Raw genomic sequence first — 21,963 nt, 5'->3', positions numbered from 1 at the left:
TCTTGATGTTTTATTCTCCTGAAGGAACTTCATGTGCTCTTTGGAAACTTTTCGCCGGAATCAGCTGCACCTGCACCGAGTCTCACAGCAGTTGGGGTGCTAATGAACCCCCTTGGGTCACATGATAACTTAGTTAAAACCACATGTGTCCCCTCAGGATTGTTGTACTGCAAGATTTAGCTTCTGTGGAAAAAATGCACAAAGTTTTGAAGAATTTTTCACTTTAAGAGTATTAATGCTTTTTATGTCTATAATAATTTAACCCTGGAGAACCCACTGGAATAAATTTGGCTGCCTTTCTTTGTTCTTTTTCTTTTATTGTTTCCATTTCAATGTACACGGTGGTGGAGTGGTTAGCACTCTTGCCTCACAGCAAGAAGGCCCCCGGTTCAAGGTGCTCGGAGGGGGGGGTCTGAAACAGAACACAGATGGACCTTTCTGTGTGGAGTTTGCATGTTGTCCCCGCTTCCTCCTATGTGCTTCATTGGTTCATTGGTTACTCTAAATTGTCCATAGGTGTGAATGTGAGAGTGCATGGGTGTGTGATGGGTGTGTGATTTGTCTATCCGTGACCCTGAAAGGAAAAAAAAAAACATATTTAGAAAATGAACGATTTAAAAATCTTATTTTGTGTTTTTGGTTTTTTAATTGTATTTGTTTTAATTCATTTGAACAAACAAAGAAAAAGTAGTATTACTTAAATGTCGGAAGAAAATTGTTCTTGGGGTTAAAAAGAGTCTCTTGTTACTGAAGAGTCGCCTTATCCTCACATAAAAATGTCTTAACTATTGTGATCACTCTTTTAATCTGTGGATTAGTTGTTTTTTTTGTAGCTTTTGTGCAAACGAAAAAGCCGCAGCGTGAACATAGGGCAGAGGTGTTGTTACAAAGTAGTCCTAGCTTATGCTTCAACAAAAAAGCAAACGTTGTGTTTGATAAATTAACCTAAATCTAACAATTAGTTTTGTTGTGTTGTTTTGTGGTTTAACATTTAGAAATTGTGTCCATGCAGATTAACCATCTACTAATTGATCTTTTGCCAACTGAATTTAACTGTAATGTGTATAGATTTCACATTTCAGGGGGCAGAATCCTTGCCCCTTTGCATTGTGGGTAGTAATGTGTGGTTTATTTTTGTTCTCTCTGTTTTGTTGTTTTGTAAGGATTGCGTTTGTTTTGGTTGTTGCTCTGCTGTGATGTTTGGTTGTGTAGTCGTACTTTGCTCCTTAACCCTTGTGCTATCCTAGGTACTTTAACATTGGGAGTTGGGTCATCTAGACCCACTAGACAGTGCTCTGAACCTTTTTTCTTCAATGTTTAGTGATCTTCACTGGTGTCCATGGATTACATGAAATCTTTCCACCTTTATCCACCTTTGTCATGGTAGGGAGAACACGTCAAAGTAAAGGGTGGGGTCATCTGGACCCCATAGGATAGCAGCGTTAAATGTCTAGGTTCCTCACAGAAGTGACATCACGCTGCCAACAACCTGTTTTGTTGTTTTGATCACATGAAGTGCCTTCCAAATAGTCTGCATTGAAGATTTTGGGTGTTACCATTTGGTACAACCGTCACTTCTTACTGTTCAGAAGCCCTGAGATGTAAAAGTCAGGGGTTGGCACAAAACCCTGACTTGTAGAGGGCTTATGGCAGCAGTTCCCTGGCTAACATAGTTGAGCTCTGCTCCATCCCATAAGTGGCGAATGGCGTATACTTCTATAGTTATTTTACCTCCCTGGAAAGGCCAAAGCGCTTTACAGCCAAACACTGGCGCCAACCTTCCACCATAAGCAAGGTGGGGTTGCCCAAGGACACTTCAACATATGGACAGGCAAGGCAGGAATCGAACCTGTAACCTTTCGATCAGAGGTCGTCCGCCCTGCTGCTGCCTGCAGTGTCTGTTCAGTCACGGCCGTCGTGACACTGCTACCAAAACCAGATCCTTCTCTGATTTAATATAGAACTTGTCTTTGCTGGGGCAACACAATTTACTTAAATGTTTTACTTGGAGAGTGATTTGGTGACCACAGATGATAGAGCTTTCAATTCTGAACACAAAAAAAATACAATGGCTCAGAAAAAAAACAAATTAATCAAGTTATTTGTATTTTACGTCTTAATGATCGCCCTTGTTTTTCGAATGGAAAAATGGGAGAATCCCATGAGAATCAAGGTTTTTTTGTCTTCTAGACACTACATCTTCCCTATCTATGCTCCAAACTACCACATTTTCACAGGACATTATTCAAATAATCACTTATTTTTATTTAAGTGATTAATTGATGTACCGGTAGTTACTGCCTTTATTTCTGCCAAGTGCAGTTTATTATTATTCACTAAAGGCTTTAGCCTGTGGTCGCTCCTTACCGCGCTCATTTTTTTTTTTTTTTTTTTTTTTTTAACTTGTCCTGTCCAACAGCTAGGCAAACAGATGAGAGCTGAGGGCCTCTTGTGTTGGACATATTTTATTTTAACAAGAGGGGTTATTCATCTTCAGACAAACCAAAGGTATGTCTGAATAAACCCCTTTTGTAATTGAGGCCAAAATTTATTAATTTCAATCATGTTTGAAAATCTTTGGTGTTGGACCGGACGGAAAAGGAAAGAGGGGAAGAAGAGAGAGGGACGTTAGAGAGAGGGGGGGGGGGGTAGGAGGGTGATAATAGGAGGGGAAGGGGGGTAAGACCATGAAGCAGCATAGAGCAGACAGGTTTACTGGTTGTTTATCGTTACGGTACGGTTCAAATGTAGTACAGAAAGGGCGGGGCCTGTTCACACACACTCAAATATTATCAACACACCTGCTAGCCGCAAAAATGTCCACATGTCAACATGCACACAAAACAGATAGTGTTCACGAACGCATACCTATGCCTTTAAACCAACTAGTGTGAAATCTTTCATTCATTCAATCATGCAAACTATTAGTGCAAAGGTGAGCTAACACCTGTGCTCAAGTGAGTATTTATTTTCTTCTAAAATGGATGGTGGAATGTGAAAAGAAGGAGGAGGAGCGCCCAGCCACCCCCATACCCAGACCCCCGCCGCAGCAGCAGCGGCAGCCGGAATTCCCCCAACGCCACACGGGAACAGGCAGGGAACAACCGCCCCCCGGGCGACCAAGACCGCCACCCAGGCCAGGGCCAGCAGGACCGCCGCGAGGCCCCCAGAGCCAGAGAGCAGGGAGGCGCAGAGGGAAAGAGAGCGCCGCCCCAGCCCAGCCAGGAAAGCAGCCCCCCGCCGCACCGGAAGAGCACAACGCAGGGCCCCACCGGAGAGGGACGCCCACAGCCCCAGACGAGCACCCCACCACCACCCAGGAGTTCCGGGCATCCCCCCGCCCCGACCCCAGGTACGAGCCAGGACCCCCCAAGGGAGACCCGCTCCGCACTCCAGGCAGCCACCCACCCGGCCCACGGTTGGTCCAGGTAGGAGCAAGGCAAGGCCCGCCGCCCCCACCCAGGAGGGGGGAACCCCGGGGAAAAAAGGGCGGCCCACAAGGGGTGTTATAAATATGGCCCAACCAGGCTCGGCCATGTTGGAAGTTTGGCGGGGCCCAGCGCCCAGGGGCAAGGACCAGGACCCACCCCCCAGGGACACGAACACCCCCGGCTCAGGTGTAATATGAACCCCCCCCACCGCGCGGAGAGAGCACCGCCGGGCCCAGGGAGCCGGCACCCAAGGGACACGGCCGCCATCGCCAAGGGGCCCGCACCCCCCACCAGGGAAGGGGTAGGGGACAGATGGACCCAGGTCCCACCTTCCTTGTAAAATGTGTGTGCGTGTATGGGTGTTTGAGAGGGTGTTTGTGTGCATGTGTGTGTGTTTATGTTTGAATGTATATATTGAAGGGGGAGGGGTGTGTGTACTAAGGGGGGTGCAGTTAAAATTGGCGAGTAGGGCACTAAGGGGACATCTCCTGATTACTCACAGTGATGTCCCCTCACCTTCCACACCAAGGGGCCCTAAATGTCTAAGGTGCGGTTAAAATTGGCGGGTAGGGTGCCAGGAGGACATCTGCTGCTTGCTTGCAGTGATGTCCAAGCACCCCCCCTACCAAGGACCCTACATGTCTAAGGTGCAAATAAAACCGAAAGAGGGGGGGCCCACTCCATACGACAACCATAGGAGGGGGGCCACTCCCAAGTATGAGGTTATATAAGGAAGGGGGTAAGTTGGGGACAGCTGGTAGACTGTCCCCCGGTGGTCAAACAGCCGTCCCCCAGCCCACCCCCAGCAAAGGGGCCAGGGCCACCCAGCCCAGGGGCCCCACCCCCGGAGGCGCCGACACCCCAGGCCCGGCACCACCCACACAGAGAGAGAGGAGCCAGAAAGCGTCGCCCCCCCCGGAGCAAGCCCAGGCCCCCACCCCCAGACGCCAGCCCTAGAAGAGCTCTGGTCAGGCCTCGACGGGACCGAGGAGGCCAACCGGCCGAGGCAACCACTGATTGCCTCAGCGGAGACCCCGACCCGTTAGCCCCCCCGACCCGTACTAATAATGGGCCCCCCCTCCCCCCCAGAACGCCCCCCCACAGGACAGGGCCGACAAGCCCCCCACCCCACCCCAGACCCCGCAGCCGAAGCGGGTGACACCCAGAGCGACCGGGGGCCCCGAGAGGGTTGTCCCGTCCCATCCCAGAGCCAGGGAAGGGCCGATCCCAGCCCCAGGTGCAGATGGGCAGCCCATCCGGCGCCGCTGGGCCCCCCCCACCCGAGCAGGGCCCCCCGCCAACCCCCCCCAGCACAGGCAAAGGGACCACCCCCCCAAGCCAGGCCAGACCACCACCCCACCCCCCCACCACGCACCCCCACACCCAAGCCCAGAGGACCACGCAGCGCCCCAGCCCGCCCCACCCAGGCACCGGACCCGACCCCCCGACCAACGGAGCCCCCCACCGCCCCCGCCAGGCACCGGAGGCCCCGACCCCCACCCCAAACCACGGCAGAAGGGCAAGGAGCAGCGACGACCAAGCCCTCCACCCCCTAATTCATGGAGTCAACCACAGGAGACCAGAGAGACTGAATTCTTTCAAAGTTACTTGAGCTTTGGGCTGACATTTTTTCCAAGCTGATATGATCAAACAGCAGATTTCTGAGTTGACTTATGTTTATATTTTTCTTCTTTTTCCAATTTATTAAAATAGTTTTTTTTGGCAATACAAAGAGTTATGAAAATGATAGATGCTAATCCTTCTTCTATATCGATGGCACTCATGTCACCAAGCACACAAAGTGACGGTGAGGCAGTGATTGAAACCTTAAGCCAGACTGATAAATCGGCACATACCTGCTGCCAGAGAGCCTGGACAGGAGTGCAGAACCACAGTGCGTGCATGTAGCTGTCGGGTAGATTATTATCACAGTGCTCGCAAATGTCTGAGTTACTGAGACCCATCTTGAACATCCTCTGTCCAGTGTAGTAAATTCTGTGAAGAGTTTTGAGATGGATTAGCTGCAGATTTGGACTTTTTGTCAGTTTAAAGGTGTTTAGACAGAGTTCTGACCAGAAGCTTTCATCTGTGCTGATGCTCAAATCTGCATCCCATTTTTTTGTTGGAAGGGCAATATTGTTATCTAAATTACATAAAAGTTTGTATATTTTGGAGAGAGTTCTATTCATTGAAAAATTAATCAGAGTGGTAACTACATCTGGTAGCTTTAAATCGTCGTCTTTAATTTTATACTTTTTAGTAATACTTGATTTAAGTTGCTGATATTCCAAGAAGTTATTTATTCCATGTTTGTCTTGAAGTTCCTGGGGAGTTATGAATCTTCTATCAATAATTACGTGCTCTAGTTGTTTTATGCCCCCTGCTTGCCAAGCTGGGAAGTGAATCATTTTTTTGTTAATAAGGATGTCCGGGTTGTTCCAGATGGGTGTCATTTTGCACGGTTGAATTGATGATTTTGATATTTTGAGAAATTCCCACCAGGCTGTTAAGGTGGCATTTATATTAATGCTTTTGAAACAATCCTGTTTTTTAACTGTTTGGCTAATAAATGGTAGCTGTGACAGGTTGATCTTTCCACATAACGCCTGTTCCAAGTCTAACCATGAGTTGGTTTCTGGATTATTTTTTAACCATTTTAAGATATATTGTAATCTATTTGCAAGAAAGTAATTTGTGGAAATTAGGTAGTTCTAATCCTCCACAGCTTTTTGCAGATTTTAAAGTTTTTAGACTAATTCTTGCAGGTTTGTTGTTCCATAGAAAGCTTGATATGGATGAGTCTAATGTTTTGAACCATTTTAATGGCGGTTGTGTGGGAATCATTGAGAAGAGATAATTAACTTTGGGTACGATTTTCATTTTAACCGTGGCTACCTTGCCCATAAGGGACAGAGGCAGGTTGGTCCAGCGTGTTAGATCGTCCTGTATGCTTTTCAGTAATGGGGTGTGGTTTAGCTGCACCAGTTCTGATAGTGTTGGGGGAAAAGTAGATACCCAGATATTTGATATTTCCTGTTTTAACTGGAATTGTGAGTCTTTGTTCCATAGTCCTGTTGAGTGGTAATAAAACAGACTTATTCCAATTAATGGAATAGTCTGATATGGAGGAGAATTCATTTATGATCATTGCTGTTTCATTTACAGAATGTAAATTCCTTAAAAACAGTAATATGTCATCCGCATAAAGACTAATTTTATGATGGCTGTGTTTGGTTTTTATTCCTATAATGCTCTCATTCTGTCTTATTGCTGCAGCTAAAGGCTCAATGAATATAGCAAAAAGAGAAGGAGAGAGTGGGCAGCCCTGTCTGGTTCCTCTTCCAAGAAAAAACCTGTTTGAAGTCTGTTTATTAGTTCTAACTGATGCATTGGGGTTGTGATATAATATTTTGATCCAATTGATGAATGCTTCTCCAAAACCAAACTTATGGAGGGCAGCAATAAGGAACTTCCAATTAACTCTGTCAAAGGCTTTTTCAGCACCCAGCGATAGTACCGTCATGGCAAAGTCTATTATATTAACTAGTCTACGGACATTATCATCCGAGTGTCTGCCTTTGATGAATCCAGTCTGGTCGAAGTGAATTATGTGAGGAGTGATTTTTTCTATTCTCTGTGCTAGTGCTTTGCATATAATTTTTACATCTGCATTGATTAGAGAAATAGGGCGATAGCTTGAAGGACTAGTGACTTACCGCGCTCATTAACACGATGGGGTGAGTGGGACAGAAGTTTGATGAAAAGAAGGCGGGGCATTTCAGCACGTTTCCTCAATGGTGGTTTTGGAGACTTAACTGACCTTGTACCTTTCAATAAGCTGTGGAATCGATCCAAAGTCATAAGAAGGCTGCCGTTGGCTCGCTAATGTCCACGGAAGTTCACTGTACCTTGTTCTGAATCCAAATCAAAGTATAAGCTCTCCCAGAATGCATCTCAATACCTATTTTAGCACTGAAACTTTTCTAATGCTGAAACCAATGTCTTCAATGGCGAAGTGAACATGCACATGTGCAATTTGGAGTCCCTAAATGAAGTAGCTCTTACCTTTACAATTCCATTTGAGATGACCTAAAAAGATCAAGCCAGGTCATACTCTGGTTTGTCACATTTACATAAACCTACTAGGACTGCTTCTGTTTGGTCATCATGCCAAGCTACAGACACACTGGGCATGTGACGCACGTTCAAGAACATGCTAAACACGCATTCTTGCTGAACAAGCCCATGGTGTTCACACTGGACAAGCAGGGAGGAGCTTCTTCTTCCTTTTCTTTATCCATGGCTGCCAGTATAGAGTTCAGAAATGGTCATAGAAATGCATGTAGCTGAATGCTGAAGCCAGAACAACAAATCTATAAGCGTTTACAAAGCCTCTTCACTGGAAGTGGTCGCTTGAACGCCCATTGCCGCCTGCGGCACCACCACACCCAAACAAAAAATGTAGTTTCTTATTTGAACACATTTGATTTGAGTGGAAATATTTTTCATAACTGTGTTATTTTCAATCAACAAGTTTTTTCTTTTTTTTTCTTTCAGTACATGCAGACAGAATCGTAACATTTAAACCTGCAGAGGAATTTAAGAGCTGGTTAAATGTTTTCCAGAAAAGTTTATATTCAGTAAATCTGGGGGATATACATTTAAAAAAGGGAGAAATCAACTTTTTTATGACAAACTGAAGCAGAACTAATAAACAACAGTTCACAGGTGCTCCCTCCACCATGACAGCATGGGGGACGCATGTCTGTGTTTTTCCTGCACCTTTGCTTGTTCATTCTCGTAACGCACTTTGTTAATCACAGAGCTCGTTTTGCATATTAAATATCGTCTCTTAGCCACGAATAACAGCTGGAACGCCTCCAACCTCAATCTTGGTCCTATTATTTATGGAATTTCATTATTTATTTTTATTCTGCTGTTTTGGACACCAACGTTTTTGATATTGATTAAAAAACTAGACGTAGTATTAACTCCTGCTACCATGTACAAGTCCGACGCCGCCCTTCATGAAGTGTGTTGATGTGCCTTTAGTGGAAGAGGCTTCCTTCTGTCATTTGAAGCTGTTTCATACATCAATTTGTTCAGGAGCACTGTGGAGGAAGAGGTTCGGTTTGATTGATTCCAATTTTTCTCCGCTTGCAGGATTCGGAAGTGTTTATTTTGGGATGATTTCTGATTACCTGTGGTGAGGTAAAGTTATTTCGATATGAAATTAATTCTTGAACTCAACACAGATTTATGACGTTACAGTTCTTCCGGTCTTTCTCATCCCAATTTCATTCTGATGTATTAACCTCAAACAGCTCAGATTAGTGTAGTTGGCAACCGTATGTTGCCATTTTATTTTCTAAAAACTGTATGTGTAATAGAATGATTGGTTAGTTTATAGTAGATAAAAAGTGGCCACTAGTTTTCTTTTCCTGTGTGTTTTGTGTTGCAGTGTGATGTAAAGCCGTGGATCCTCTGAGAGGAACAATTTCAGCGCATCCCTGGAAATACAAGCCCCTATAAAGACCCTGTGCTGCCCTTTGGACACAACCACTTCACAGAACACAATGAGAGGCTACCTGCTGACTGCAATCCTCCTCCTGCCCTTGGTGAGTCTTTCATAAGCTGGTCACACGTCTGTGTGTGTGTGTGTGGGGGGGGGGGCTTCAGGTGAACAGAAATGCATAGGATCCCATTGGACTGCATTTTGACTCTGTTATTTTGTGGGGGAAAAACAAGAGGTTCAAATCTGAAGGCCGATTACAACAGAAGCAGTCATGGTTGATCCGAGTGTTGCCCATCCATCTGCACCCATTAGTTTAAAAAAGAAAGAGTCGCGCAGGATGTGTGGGAGGAAAGGCGTTCGTGCAGCAGGGAGCCACATTCAAGGCAAACAATAAGATCTTCTTGAAATTTGAAAATGACCTTACTTTAAAAAAAAAGGTGTGAATATCTATGCAACCTTGTGGCCACAAGCTTCACCAGCCTTTGCGCGACAGGGATCTAATAAACGTGACATTGAGCTTCGTGCACAAAGCCATGACGAGCTGACCTTCAGCGGCGTGCTCCATATATGTGCAAAGCTCTTTAGCCACACCTCATTTCTTCAAGCGTTCAACTGAAGGTTTGTTCTACATTTCTCGAGCATCATCTCCCCGGGCTTTCAGAGAACTCAACAGAGTTCCTGTGAAAACGTCTTTCTCTAAGGGTGAATTTTGGGGATTTTTCTGTTTGCTGCACAGAACATGTTAAACATATGTCTCGTCTGTCAGACGGCTCTGTTTGGTGGACAAAGGTCTGCGGTGTCAAATGGGAAATGTAAGATCTGTGTTGCACGCTGCTGTGGGAGCTGCTGTTTTTTCTGGCTCTAGAAAATCGCCTTGAGGACTGAAATGTGCTCTGCAGCCTCCGAATGGAGGCTTTATCTAGTCAGACATCTGCTTTAGAGGAAGGACCGATATGATTGGCTGCAGAAAAATAGAAGTTCTTCTAAATTTAATTATTTTATCTTTTTTATTTGGGCTCCTAGGCTTTAGCAGGTAAAACCTAGAAGTCCACAACTCACTGCACCACTGCTGATACCCGGATCAGGTGTAATAATATGTACCTTAAATGGTAAAAGTAGTTCAGAGTAAATAGCTTTTGAAGACCCATTTAATGAAAATTGTGTTTTTGACATGTTGTTGTATTTTTCTGATGATGGAGGACAAATATAAATGACAGCCTTAAATTAGGCTAAAAATTGCATTTCTGAGTATTTTCTTATTCAAATTATTGTGAATCAGGAGCAGACAAAAAAAATGCTATTGGAAGAAGAAAATACTGTGGCCACACGCCAAGTGCCCCGCCCACACCTCTGAGACAACGTTCTATTGAACTCCTGCCGCTCTGCAGAAACTGTGTCCTTTAAAACGACACAGGTTTTGGCTCTGATTATTTTGCATTACTCCATAAAAACCTTGAAGCAATTCAATTTAATTTTCTTCAGTTCTTATTTCCTGTCTTACCTTCAAACAAATTTCCCTTTTCCATTAGGTTCCGTTGTGTTTGGGAGAGCTTCTGCTCTCACAGCTGCCGTTCGTTTCCCGTTAGCATAAACTCATTCTAATGGAATTGCACTTTATCCTCTTTTGTCGTCACAAGTTGTTTTTCCAAAAAGGTGTTATAAGCCTTCTTGGGAGATTGATAAGATAAGATAAGATAAGATAAGATAAGATAAGATAAGATAAGATAAGATAAGATAAGATAAGATAAGATAAGATAAGATGAGATAGGACTTTACTGATCTCCGCAGGGAAATTGTGCTGTTACAGAAGCCAAACAAGAAACGTAACAGTTAGAAAAAGAAATAGCAAGAGTAAGAATGAAAGTCGTAGTAAAAAATGTTAGTAAAAGTACACGTCATGAATAAATAAGTTAATACAGCAGCAGTTTCAGCAGTCCTATATACTGTCGTTTTACAGTCTAACTGCTGTTGGGACAAAAGACCTCCTGTGTGGACATGAGGCTGGATCACGAACCAGGTCAGCGGGGGCGGGCGCCCTTTGAGGTCAAGGGGACCCAAAGCAGCGATCCTCTTTCAAAAATATTTATTTCAGAGGGTCTCTGTTCTCTAGGATCCTCTGACTACACCCTGCTTTAAGGCCTCTGATGAAAACAAGGAAGGAAGGGGGGCACTATAGAAAAACAACCCTCAGAATGTATTCCTTAAGTCCCACTCGGATCATCTTCTGAGCAACCCCACACCCCTTCCCCATCACCCACTTCTTCATAGGCTCTTCCGATAGCTCATAGTCTCTCCCCAACATCAGTGGTCATACAAAAATGGCGAGCAAATACTGAGTTTTGAGCCAAATTCCAGCTCAGATGAGGAAAACCAAGTCGTACGTGGATCCATTTACTCCAAGTGAATCGGGATAAAGCGGAGCAGAGAGCTTTTTGCCCACCCACAAATACGCCTTTTTTTTTGCCTACAGCATTTTTTCGTCTGCTCTTGATTCTCAGGGATTTGTATAAAGAAATACTCAGAAGTGACGCTTCATTGTCTTCATATATGTCCTCTATCATCAGAAAACATTAAACACACCATTTTCATATAAGTGGGTCTCTAAAGGCCCATGTCGTGGGGGCCGACTCTGCTTTGTTTTTTTTTTTTTTTTTGTTTTTTTTTTTTTTAACTTGTCCTGTCCAACAGCTAGGCAAACCGATGAGAGCTGAGGGCCTCTTGTGTTGGACATATTTTATTTTAACAAGAGGGGTTATTCATCTTCAGACAAACCAAAGTTATGTCTGAATAAACCCCTTTTGTAATTGAGGCCAAAATTTATTAATTTCAATCATGTTTGAAAATCTTTGGTGTTGGACCGGACGGAAAAGGAAAGAGGGGAAGAAGAGAGACGTTAGAGAGAGGGGGGGGTAGGAGGGTGATAATAGGAGGGGAAGGGGGGTAAGACCATGAAGCAGCAGAGAGCAGACAGGTTTACTGGTTGTTAATCGTTACGGTACGGTTCAAATGTAGTACAAAAAGGGCGGGGCCTGTTCACACACACTCAAATATTATCAACACACCTGCTAGCCGCAAAAATGTCCACATGTCAACATGCACACAAAACAGATAGTGTTCACGAACGCATACCTATGCCTTTAAACCAACTAGTGTGAAATCTTTCATTCATTCAATCATGCAAACTATTAGTGCAAAGGTGAGCTAACACCTGTGCTCAGGTGAGTGTTTATGTTCTTCTAAAATGGATGGTGGAATGTGAAAAGAAGGAGGAGGAGCGCCCAGCCACCCCCACACCCATACCCCCGCCGCAGCAGCAGCGGCAGCCGGAATTCCCCCAACGCCACACGGGAACAGGCAGGGAACAACCGCCCCCCGGGCGACCAAGACCGCCACCCAGGCCAGGGCCAGCCGGACCGCCGCGAGGCCCCCAGAGCCAGAGAGCAGGGAGGCGCAGAGGGAAAGAGAGCGCCGCCCCAGCCCAGCCAGGAAAGCAGCCCCCCGCCGCGCCGGAAGAGCCCAACGCAGGGCCCCACCGGAGAGGGACGCCCACAGCCCCAGACGAGCACCCCACCACCACCCAGGAGTTCCGGGCATCCCCCCGCCCCGACACCAGGTACGAGCCAGGACCCCCCAAGGGAGACCCGCTCCGCACTCCAGGCAGCCACCCACCCGGCCCACGGTTGGTCCAGGTAGGAGCAAGGCAGGGGCCCGCCGCCCCCGCCCAGGAGGGGGGAACCCCGGGGAAAAAAGGGCGGCCCACAAGGGATGTTATAAATATGGCCCGACCAGGCTCGGCCATGTTGGAAGTTTGGCGGGGCCCAGCGCCCAGGGGCAAGGACCAGGACCCACCCCCCAGGGACACGAACACCCCCGGCTCAGGTGTAATATGAACCCCCCCACCGCGCGGAGAGAGCACCGCCGGGCCCAGGGAGCCGGCACCCAAGGGACACGGCCGCCATCGCCAAGGGGCCCGCACCCCCCACCAGGGAAGGGGTAGGGGACAGATGGACCCAGGTCCCACCTTCCTTGTAAAATGTGTGTGCGTGTATGGGTGTTTGAGAGGGTGTTTGTGTGCATGTGTGTGTGTTTATGTTTGAATGTATATATTGAAGGGGGAGGGGTGTGTGTACTAAGGGGGGTGCAGTTAAAATTGGCGAGTAGGGCACTAAGGGGACATCTCCTGATTACTCACAGTGATGTCCCCTCACCCTCCACACCAAGGGGCCCTAAATGTCTAAGGTGCGGTTAAAATTGGCGGGTAGGGTGCCAGGAGGACATCTGCTGCTTGCTTGCAGTGATGTCCAAGCACCCCCCCTACCAAGGACCCTACATGTCTAAGGTGCAAATAAAACCGAAAGAGGGGGGGCCCACTCCATACGGCAACCATAGGAGGGGGGCCACTCCCAAGTAGCCCCCCCCCAAGGCGCATCGCAGGCTAGACCCCCCACCCCCTCACCCTAATATGAGGTTATATAAGGAAGGGGGTAAGTTGGGGACAGCTGGTAGACTGTCCCCCGGTGGCCAAACAGCCGTCCCCCAGCCCACCCCCAGCAAAGGGGCCAGGGCCACCCAGCCCAGGGGCCCACCCCCGGAGGCGCCGACACCCCAGGCCCGGCACCACCCACCCCACACAGAGAGAGAGGAGCCAGAAAGCGTCGCCCCCCCCCGGAGCAAGCCCAGGCCCCCACCCCCAGACGCCGGCCCTAGAAGAGCTCTGGTCAGGCCTCGACGGGACCGAGGAGGCCAACCGGCCGAGGCAACCACTGATTGCCTCAGCGGAGACCCCGACCCGCTAGCCCCCCTGACCCGTACTAATAATGGGCCCCCCCTCCCCCCCAGAACGCCCTCCCCCAGGACAGGGCCAACAAGCCCCCCACCCCACCCCAGACCCCGCAGCCGAAGCGGGTGACACCCAGAGCGACCGGGGGCCCCGAGAGGGTTGTCCCGTCCCGCCCCAGAGCCAGGAAAGGGCCGATCCCAGCCCCAGGTGCAGATGGGCAGCCCATCCGGCGCCGCTGGGCCCCCCCCACCCGAGCAGGGCCCCCCGCCAACCCCCCCCAGCACAGGCAAAGGGACCACCCCCCTAAACCAAGCCAGACCACCACCCCACCCCCCCACCACGCACCCCCACACCCAAGCCCAGAGGACCACGCAGCGCCCCAGCCCGCCCCACCCAGGCACCGGACCCGACCCCCCGACCAACGGAGCCCCCCACCGCCCCCACCAGGCACCGGAAGCCCCGACCCCCACCCCAAACCACGGCAGAAGGGCAAGGAGCAGCGCCGACTCTGCTTTCTAACAGCAGGACTCATCCATCTAGCGAGGATGTGGATTGGTCAGAAATGGTGCTCTGTATGTCTTCTCTACCAAAATATTTCTAAAACTTTTGGGTTTTTAACATTTTGAAAGAACCTTTATGGTGCCCAATTGGGGCCAATAGTTTTGAAAATCAAAAATACAACAATTTAAAACTAAAGCTGAAAAACTGGCGTTGAAACTCAAAATAAAAAACAATTAAAAAAAAAACTGACAGCTCCCACCCTCCTCATTCTGATTGGTCCTTAATCTAAGCCCTGCCCCAACTCGCCAGAACGGGGCCAAAAGTCGAAACTGAAGATTTTTGATTCAATTTTTTTTAAAAAAAGTTGAAAGTGAAAAAAAGATTTGAAAGGAAAATCTGAGTTTGTGAATTTCAAATCTGAAAAATTGAAACTGAAACTAAACAAGGTTATATTTGACTTACGATAATTTACGTTTTTAAAGTCTTCTTTTCATTTTATTCATTTTGAGTTTCAATTTTCAGCAAATAATGAGCCAAACTTTTTTGGTGGCATACGTTCACCCTATTCTACATCCCAGTCATGACCTGAATGCGTCATAGAGTTTTTATTAGCATGATACTATAGAAATAACATATATAGAAAGAAGGAAGGGACTCATATAACACAGATATGAATTTATTTCTATCCAATTATTTGTGCATTGCTTTGCTCGGAGAATTTAGCGGCTGCTGACTTGTTTACCTGCTGCTTAGCAACAGAGATGCTCTGAGGATGACAGGCTTTTCCTCAAAACAGAACCAGCTTCAAGAAATATGACTCCTGTCAAGAAGAAAAACGGAGGCGATGTTTCGCTGTTGACAGAAACTGATGGCGTTTGTTGAACGAGCTGAAGGGAGTATTGTCAGGAAGAGGCTGTGTAGGTTTGAGACGGCTCCGGTGACGCTCCATAGCATCCGATCGGCATCCGATCCGCTCTCATCTGCAATCCGATGAAGAGAGGAAGTGAATCCGAGGGCATCTTCACAGTCTGCTGACCATAACTAGGCACTGAGGCCTGAAGTGAAATCATACCAGGAGGCAGAGTGATGAGTCAGCTGTGGCTCAGAGGGCTGGACTGTATTACACCTAACATTTCTGTATGTGAGCAAAGGGGACGCGGTGAGGAGGCTGAGCGGAGACTGGGATGAGGAGAAGGAGGGAACATGAGCAGAGACTGCAATACCTTTAGGGAAATCCCAGATGCCTGTACTCTCATGTATTTGGGTTCCTAAGGCTTTAGTGGTGTATTGTGTGGAACATAAAATGGTGAATGACTGGAGGAAGCAGTTTGGAGCAGATGAGAGATCAAAACATGGACTTAATGAAAATATTTGCCCCCACCATCATGCCACAATTAACGTTCCAAAACACACACATAGGTGTGTGTGTGTGTGTGTAGCCTTTCCAACTCTTGAATTGACTAATTGTAATGGACACCATTCTGTCCTGCAGTCGTCCTGGACTAAAAGACCAGATCGCTTTCAGAATTCCTACTCTGTCTTTGAGCAAAAATGTCATCACCCTCGCCACCAATTAAAAAACTCATCCAGTTTGCCCACACCTACTACCTGGGCAAAAGGAATTATGGGCATGGTGACCCCCCCCCCCCCCCCCCCCCCAGCCACAACACACAACAAAGACAAAAAAAACAGATGACATCACAGTGGGAGAAACTGTCAAGAAAAAAAAATAAAATCCAAATTCTCTGATGGGGCTCAATTTTTTTCAAAATCCACAAATGAAAACAACAACATCCATGTCGGAGATATCCAAGTGAAGTTTAGAAATTATTATGGGATGGCCACATATTAAAATACGGCTTTGCGCCCATTTTGTGGCAAGGTGTGAATTTGGACAATTTTCCCATTTTCCTAGTTTATGGAAAACTTGTTTGAGCGAGTTTCACAACATTTTACAGGTTGTGTCTACAACCACGACCGCATCTTCATTAACCTTTGACCTTAGGAAGAGGCAGCCATGTTGAATTAAAAAAAAAATCCTTTCTAGTACCAGCTACAAGTTACAACGCCGCTTTTATCACCTCTTAACTCCTCGAGCATCATTGTGAGCCACTTCAATCCATGATCCGCTGGCTCCACCTGTATGAAACAACATAACAAATGACATACACACATTGGGAATGTTTTTGTTAACAAAAAACATCAGTTGCCAAGGAAATCCAAAAATGTACTTTTGCTGGTTTACCTAAAACTACACAGACCTGTTCATGACCCAAAGGCAACCAAAAACTTAAATGGTTGCTATGGAAATAAACCAAACGCAGCTCTGACCAGGCTGGAGGAGAGAGGGGCAACGTTGAGTGATGGGCCTGAAGTAGCTGCTCAGCCAGTGAGGGCGGTTAAAAAGGGGTAATGGATGGGCGGTGAGGGCCGTACAACACTTCTCACGCTTAAACTCAAGATTATTTTCTCGGTTAACGTTTTAATCGTAAAAATAAACGTAATTAGTCACAGGAAAATAGGCAGGGATCCTTGTCCGGAAAATCAGTTTAAAAGATTACGAATCAATACCGGATTTTCACATTTTCAACATCCCGTCAAAGTGGTACAAAAGATTGGGAATGAGATGTAAGGCAAAAAGTTTCTGTGTTTAAACGTTTCAAATTCACTGAAGCTCTTTGATCGGTCTGCTTTCTCCAGGTGGCCTGCGAGTCGGAGCACTGCATCATAAAACGGGAACATGAGAAATGTATGGAGATGATGACGTTGCACAACCCAGATGGAGCGGAATACGGTAAGGTGTGGGAATGCATGCGTGGCTTCTGGCCTCCTCTTTCCGAATAACTCAGCCTGAAGCGGGCGGCTGTTTCCACGGTTCGGTTGCTATGGTTAAGTGGTTGCAGGTTTGAAGCTGGGAGAACATAACCACCGATAAAGGTCATGCATGGAAGAATTAATAAAATGCAGGCTTTCACAAGAAATTATTTGACATTTTTTCAGATTTAAAAATCATAAAGGTACCTTCATGTGCATTTTCACTTTTCTTCTTCCCCGAATAACCATAAATAAAGAACGCAAGAATGTCCTGGAAGAAATCATGTTCTTGGCCACGTATTGTGGTTTTGATTTTAGAATCTTTCATTCTTTTTATTTTAGAGCAGTTTAAAGTCTTGCCCCACAGGCTACAAATCCAAAATACCGAAAACCAGATCACAACTTTAACAACGGCTAAAAGAAAAAAAAAAGAAAATCACTGAAGATTTGGATGGAGAGACAAGTTTAAAGAGAAAAATAGCTAAAAGGGAAATTTGAAAGGTCAACGGTAAATTCGTTCTGTTCTGGACACTGAGAGGTTTCTGCTGTATTCTGCGTTTCGCTGTGATTGTCGGCGTACAGCAGCGACGTGCAGGAAAAAGATCCTTTTGTTTGTTTCACTCAGAAACATAAGGCATCAATCAGACATGCTGTCACTTTCTGATCCAGCAGTGGGGTGGCTTGTTTTTCCACCAGCTTTGACCTTTCACCCCTGTCACCCACTGTCCTTTTAAATGAGGGCATCCTGCTCTTTCTGCTGACAGACAAAACACTGGAGCACCAAAGTGCTGAGGTTGCAGATCAGAACACATAGAACACCTAAAAATCCAACTTCTTAACGTGGATCAATTTCTATGCCTATCAGATTTTTACACAAGATGGATTGTTTGAAATATAACTCCTTAAGTACTTCTGATTGTATCAATAGTTCATTTGAATTTACTAAATTTGTTTATCCCTGGAGAACCCAACAACAATTTGCATCATGGCATTTTAAAGTAAATTAAACAGAAATGGTTTTCATTTGTTCCCTTTGGGAAGCAGCAATTAACAGCAGCCACAAATGGAAAAACAGAACAAAACATAAAGACAAAAAAAATAGAGAAAAAAATAGATTCAATAATGTTCTTTTTAAAAAGGTGGAAAAAAAAGACCAAATTTGACCCTGTGGGTTCTCCAGGGTTGTTTATGATAATACAACAGAAAGTGTGGAATTTCCCATCATGCATCAGTCAGAGAAAATGTTTTCTGTCCCTCAGAGAAATGTCCAAGCATTCATCAAAGTCAAAATAATTTAAAAAAAGAGCTATGATAAGAATGCTTAAGATTTGCTCCAGACTTAGAGTGCAACTATATCAAATTAGCTCAATGCTGTGATTAATAACAGAAAAGATCTTCATCTTTGAAGGGAAAACCTGTCTGTCTTTAAGATGTTGCAGCAAAAATGTCATTTGCAGGCCAGTAAAGAAACAGCATGTTGTGCGAGCAGCGGCCAGTGACGCAGGGAGAGTGTTTTATGAAGCCGGTTACCTCAGCGGTTCAGTGCGGCTCATTTGGCTCAGATTTGCCCTTTAAAAGGTAATTGGCTCCGTGTCCGGCTCAGCAGACAGAACCAAAACAGATTACCGAGCCGGGCAGAGAAGAGAAAAGGTCTGCAGACGCACACAGACACCCAACTCCTGCATGTCTATTTTCTTCATTTGCAGCAGCAAATGAACCCGGGCTTAACAATGTGGTGGACCCGTGGAGAGGAAGGCAGGGAGAGGGGCAGGTGGAGATCCGCTGAACAGAACGCAGGAGTCACGGAGGTGGAAAAAAAAGGCCAATATTGTGGAGAGTTGTGCAGATTTGTTTTCTTTGCAGTGGAGTTTCTTCTCAGTAAACTGAAGAATAAGAGATCTCAACATCCTCTGAACATTTGAGTTCCAGTGCAGCATCCAGTTTTGTTTGATGATAAATGTATCGCTGAATCTGGTATAGAGAGGTATTGACGGAAAAGGTTGGTTCTATTCGGACAAGAAAAGTACGGTGGCCCTGACGTCCAAAACACATCAACAAATGAACGCTGCAACGTATTAAAGATCACAAACGTCAATTTACAAAGTAGAACAAATATTAAAAACCACAATTTAGTTAATAAAACAAAATTCTAGAAACCAAAATAAAAGCAAAGAAAAGCAAAAAAGAAAGATTTAAAATAAAAATAAATGTTATAGAGAACAAAAGTATTTTTCAGAAAATCTAAACGAAATGTCAAAAAATGAAACACAGTAAGTAACAGCAAAAGGTAGGGACTATGGGACATCACAAAGTAGATGATGGCGTTTGGTTTTTGACGTTTATTTAAAAGCGTCTTTAAGTCTGAATACTAACTAAAGTCTTATGGTTAGTGTGGAGCAAATCTGGGTGGCTGGAGGATGGAGGTGGAGGATTTAAATATCTTGGGATATTGTTCACGAGTGAGGGAAGGTCAGAACGTGAGGTTGACAGGCGGTTTGGTGTGGCGTCCGGTCGCTGTTCCAGTCTGTAGTGGTGGGAGAGGGAAGTCTGGGAATCTTTGCTTAACCCTTGTGCTATCTTGTGGGGTCCAGATGACCCCAACTCCCAACGTTAACGTCCCTCCAAGGACTGCTGCCCCCTGGACCCGGTCCAGGATGAGCGGAAGTAGATGGATGGATGGATGGATGGATGGATGCATGGATGGATGGATGGATGGATGGATGCATGGATGGATGCATGGATGCATGGATGGATGCATGGATGGATGGATGCATGGATGGATGGATGGATGCATGGATGGATGGATGGATGATGGATGGATGGATGGATGGATGGATGGATGGATGGATGCATATCCAACATCACTTCATGCCAAATAACTTTGGGTTGAGATAATTGACAATCCTCATCATCCAACCAGTGATGTCCGATAATACCTACTTTTATCTGGTTTACTTTGAAAACAAAAGTAAATTCTAAAAATCAAACTGAAGTGATAAAAAAGCAACGGAAGAAGCCGTCACTTCAGGGCCACCGTGGACGTTTCTAGTCATGACGCTGTTCTTATTTCAGATTGTTTTGTTTTTGGCATTTTTAACAGAATGAAAACTGACCTAAACATTTCCTATACAAGAAGAAGATAATTACTTCCTCATTAAAGCTATTTTCTGTTAGTATTTTTTATTTTATTTCAGCATACCCCTGAAGAAACCACAGTGTCAAATTTGGCTGCTTTATTATTGTTATTATTGATAATGTTTATTCATTTATACCCGAAATAAACAAACCAAAGTCTTATTTGTTACAGGAAATCAGGACGACCCAACTGCAGGAAAAAAGAGGCAAAGTGGAGTGAGGAGAATAATTTAATTGAACAAAAGGCACCACTCCAACACAGCGACACGGGCCTTTAGCAAAGCCGAGAACATTAAGAGCCAAACAGAAAACCACACTGCGACAGAGAGCACAGAACCAGGGGAGCTTCAATAGAACACAACAAATGAACTAAAGTGCAGGCAGCTGTGCGCCACTTCAGGTACTGACAGGTGAAGGGGGCGGAGCCCCCCAGGAGCCACAGCCAACCTGCGCAAGAAACAAAGGAGTGAGAATAAAAAACTAAAGGAAACTGACAGACTGTGTCATTATTACCTTTAAAAACCCAGAAGAAAAGGATTCTTGTGTTTTCTGGGGTTACTGTAAGGTGGGTTGTCTTAATCTAGATGTCAGTTGACTAATATGGCTTGACAATTATATTTATGAGTTCTACTTAAGTAACTCTTGTCTAGTTTCACCGACGATGCGTTAAGATGATTACATGATGTTAGTCATTATTAAAATCTGTTAAGATGTTCATTCTTGTTTTCTGTTTCATGTATTTTGAATGAGTAAGATATTTTCTTTGCTTAAAGGTTTTTTTCTTTCCTGTTTTCCCTGATTCGTCCTCTCCAGCATGTTCCTGGATGTGGGACAACCTGACCTGCTGGCAGGCGGCTAACGTGGGCGAGGTCGTGGTGGTCAACTGTCCTGAATTCATTCACGACTACATCGGCCCAGACGAAGGTGAGCAGCGCCCCTCAAATCCAGTCCAGAGAGGATTCTTCAGAAATTCTGGATCCTTTCTGTCTCATTTCAGAAATGGGGAGGGTCAGCCGGAACTGCACCGAGTTTGGCTGGTCTGAGCCTTTCCCTCACTACGTGGACGTTTGTTTCCTCTATGACAACACCACCAAACCTGTAGGTTTATTTCATCTAAAAAGTCGACAACCGAATCCATGCCACTGACTTTCTTGTCCTCCGTTGTCAGGACATGTACTATGCATCGGTTAAAGCTCTGTACACGGTTGGATACAGCACTTCTCTGGTCTCCCTGACCACAGCTATGGCCATTCTCTGCAGGTTCAGGTCAGCTCCTCTCCTCCTTTTGGGTTGGTTTGCTCTACGACCTGCTCTTTAAATCCTCAGACGCTAAAAAGATCGCTGAAAATATGGATAAGCTGATAAAACCTCAGTGATGCATCTCTCTAGACTCATCAGCAAATGTGAATTTAGATCAAACGAATTGAAAAACAAATATAAGAAGAATAAAAACACCCATACATGCTGCAGGGTTTACGTGTGTCTGTAAATGCACTTATGTAGATTTTTGATATACATTTTATTGGTACTGATACAAAAATTCAAAGAAACCTAAAAACGATCCTGTTACCAATCTTTTTAATATGAAAAGGTAATTTAAAAACATTTAGCTCGTCTGATTCTGAATCAAAATCAGATCAAAACTGACCTGATTGTTTTCATCTTGATTTTTTTAAGGTTGAAAATGTCAAATAAAGCTCAATCTGTAGACCATGTCTGTGAAAAATGTTATTAAAGTCTCACTGCCATCATCTTTTGATCTGTTTTCATGTGCGTGTGTACTTTAT

General features: G+C 45.4%; 1 protein-coding gene across 5 annotated transcripts in view; it reads left to right on the top strand.

Annotated features, from left to right (window-relative positions):
• Positions 1-21,963, top strand: part of adcyap1r1a (adenylate cyclase activating polypeptide 1a (pituitary) receptor type I) — a 43,857-nt gene that overhangs the window by 5,221 nt on the left and 16,673 nt on the right. For 2 of the 5 annotated variants that reach the window (XM_078934263.1, XM_078934261.1), the window contains exons 2-7: positions 8,595-8,642; positions 8,893-9,049; positions 16,928-17,021; positions 20,990-21,100; positions 21,174-21,274; positions 21,345-21,442. In XM_078934263.1, the coding sequence (XP_078790389.1) occupies positions 9,008-9,049; positions 16,928-17,021; positions 20,990-21,100; positions 21,174-21,274; positions 21,345-21,442 (446 nt within the window). In that variant the 5' untranslated portion in view covers positions 8,595-8,642; positions 8,893-9,007. Of the gene's footprint in view, positions 1-8,594; positions 8,643-8,892; positions 9,050-16,927; positions 17,022-20,601; positions 20,742-20,989; positions 21,101-21,173; positions 21,275-21,344; positions 21,443-21,963 lie in introns of those variants that run through there. The other 3 variants (XM_078934262.1, XM_078934260.1, XM_023965126.2) reach the window with 2 other exon arrangements.

This window comes from Oryzias latipes, chromosome 17 (assembly GCF_053564925.1).
Source record: "Oryzias latipes strain Hd-rR chromosome 17, Olatipes_Hd-rR_3.1".
Classification (NCBI taxonomy): Eukaryota; Metazoa; Chordata; class Actinopteri; order Beloniformes; family Adrianichthyidae; genus Oryzias; species Oryzias latipes.
This window is presented reverse-complemented; position numbering and strand designations above follow the sequence as displayed.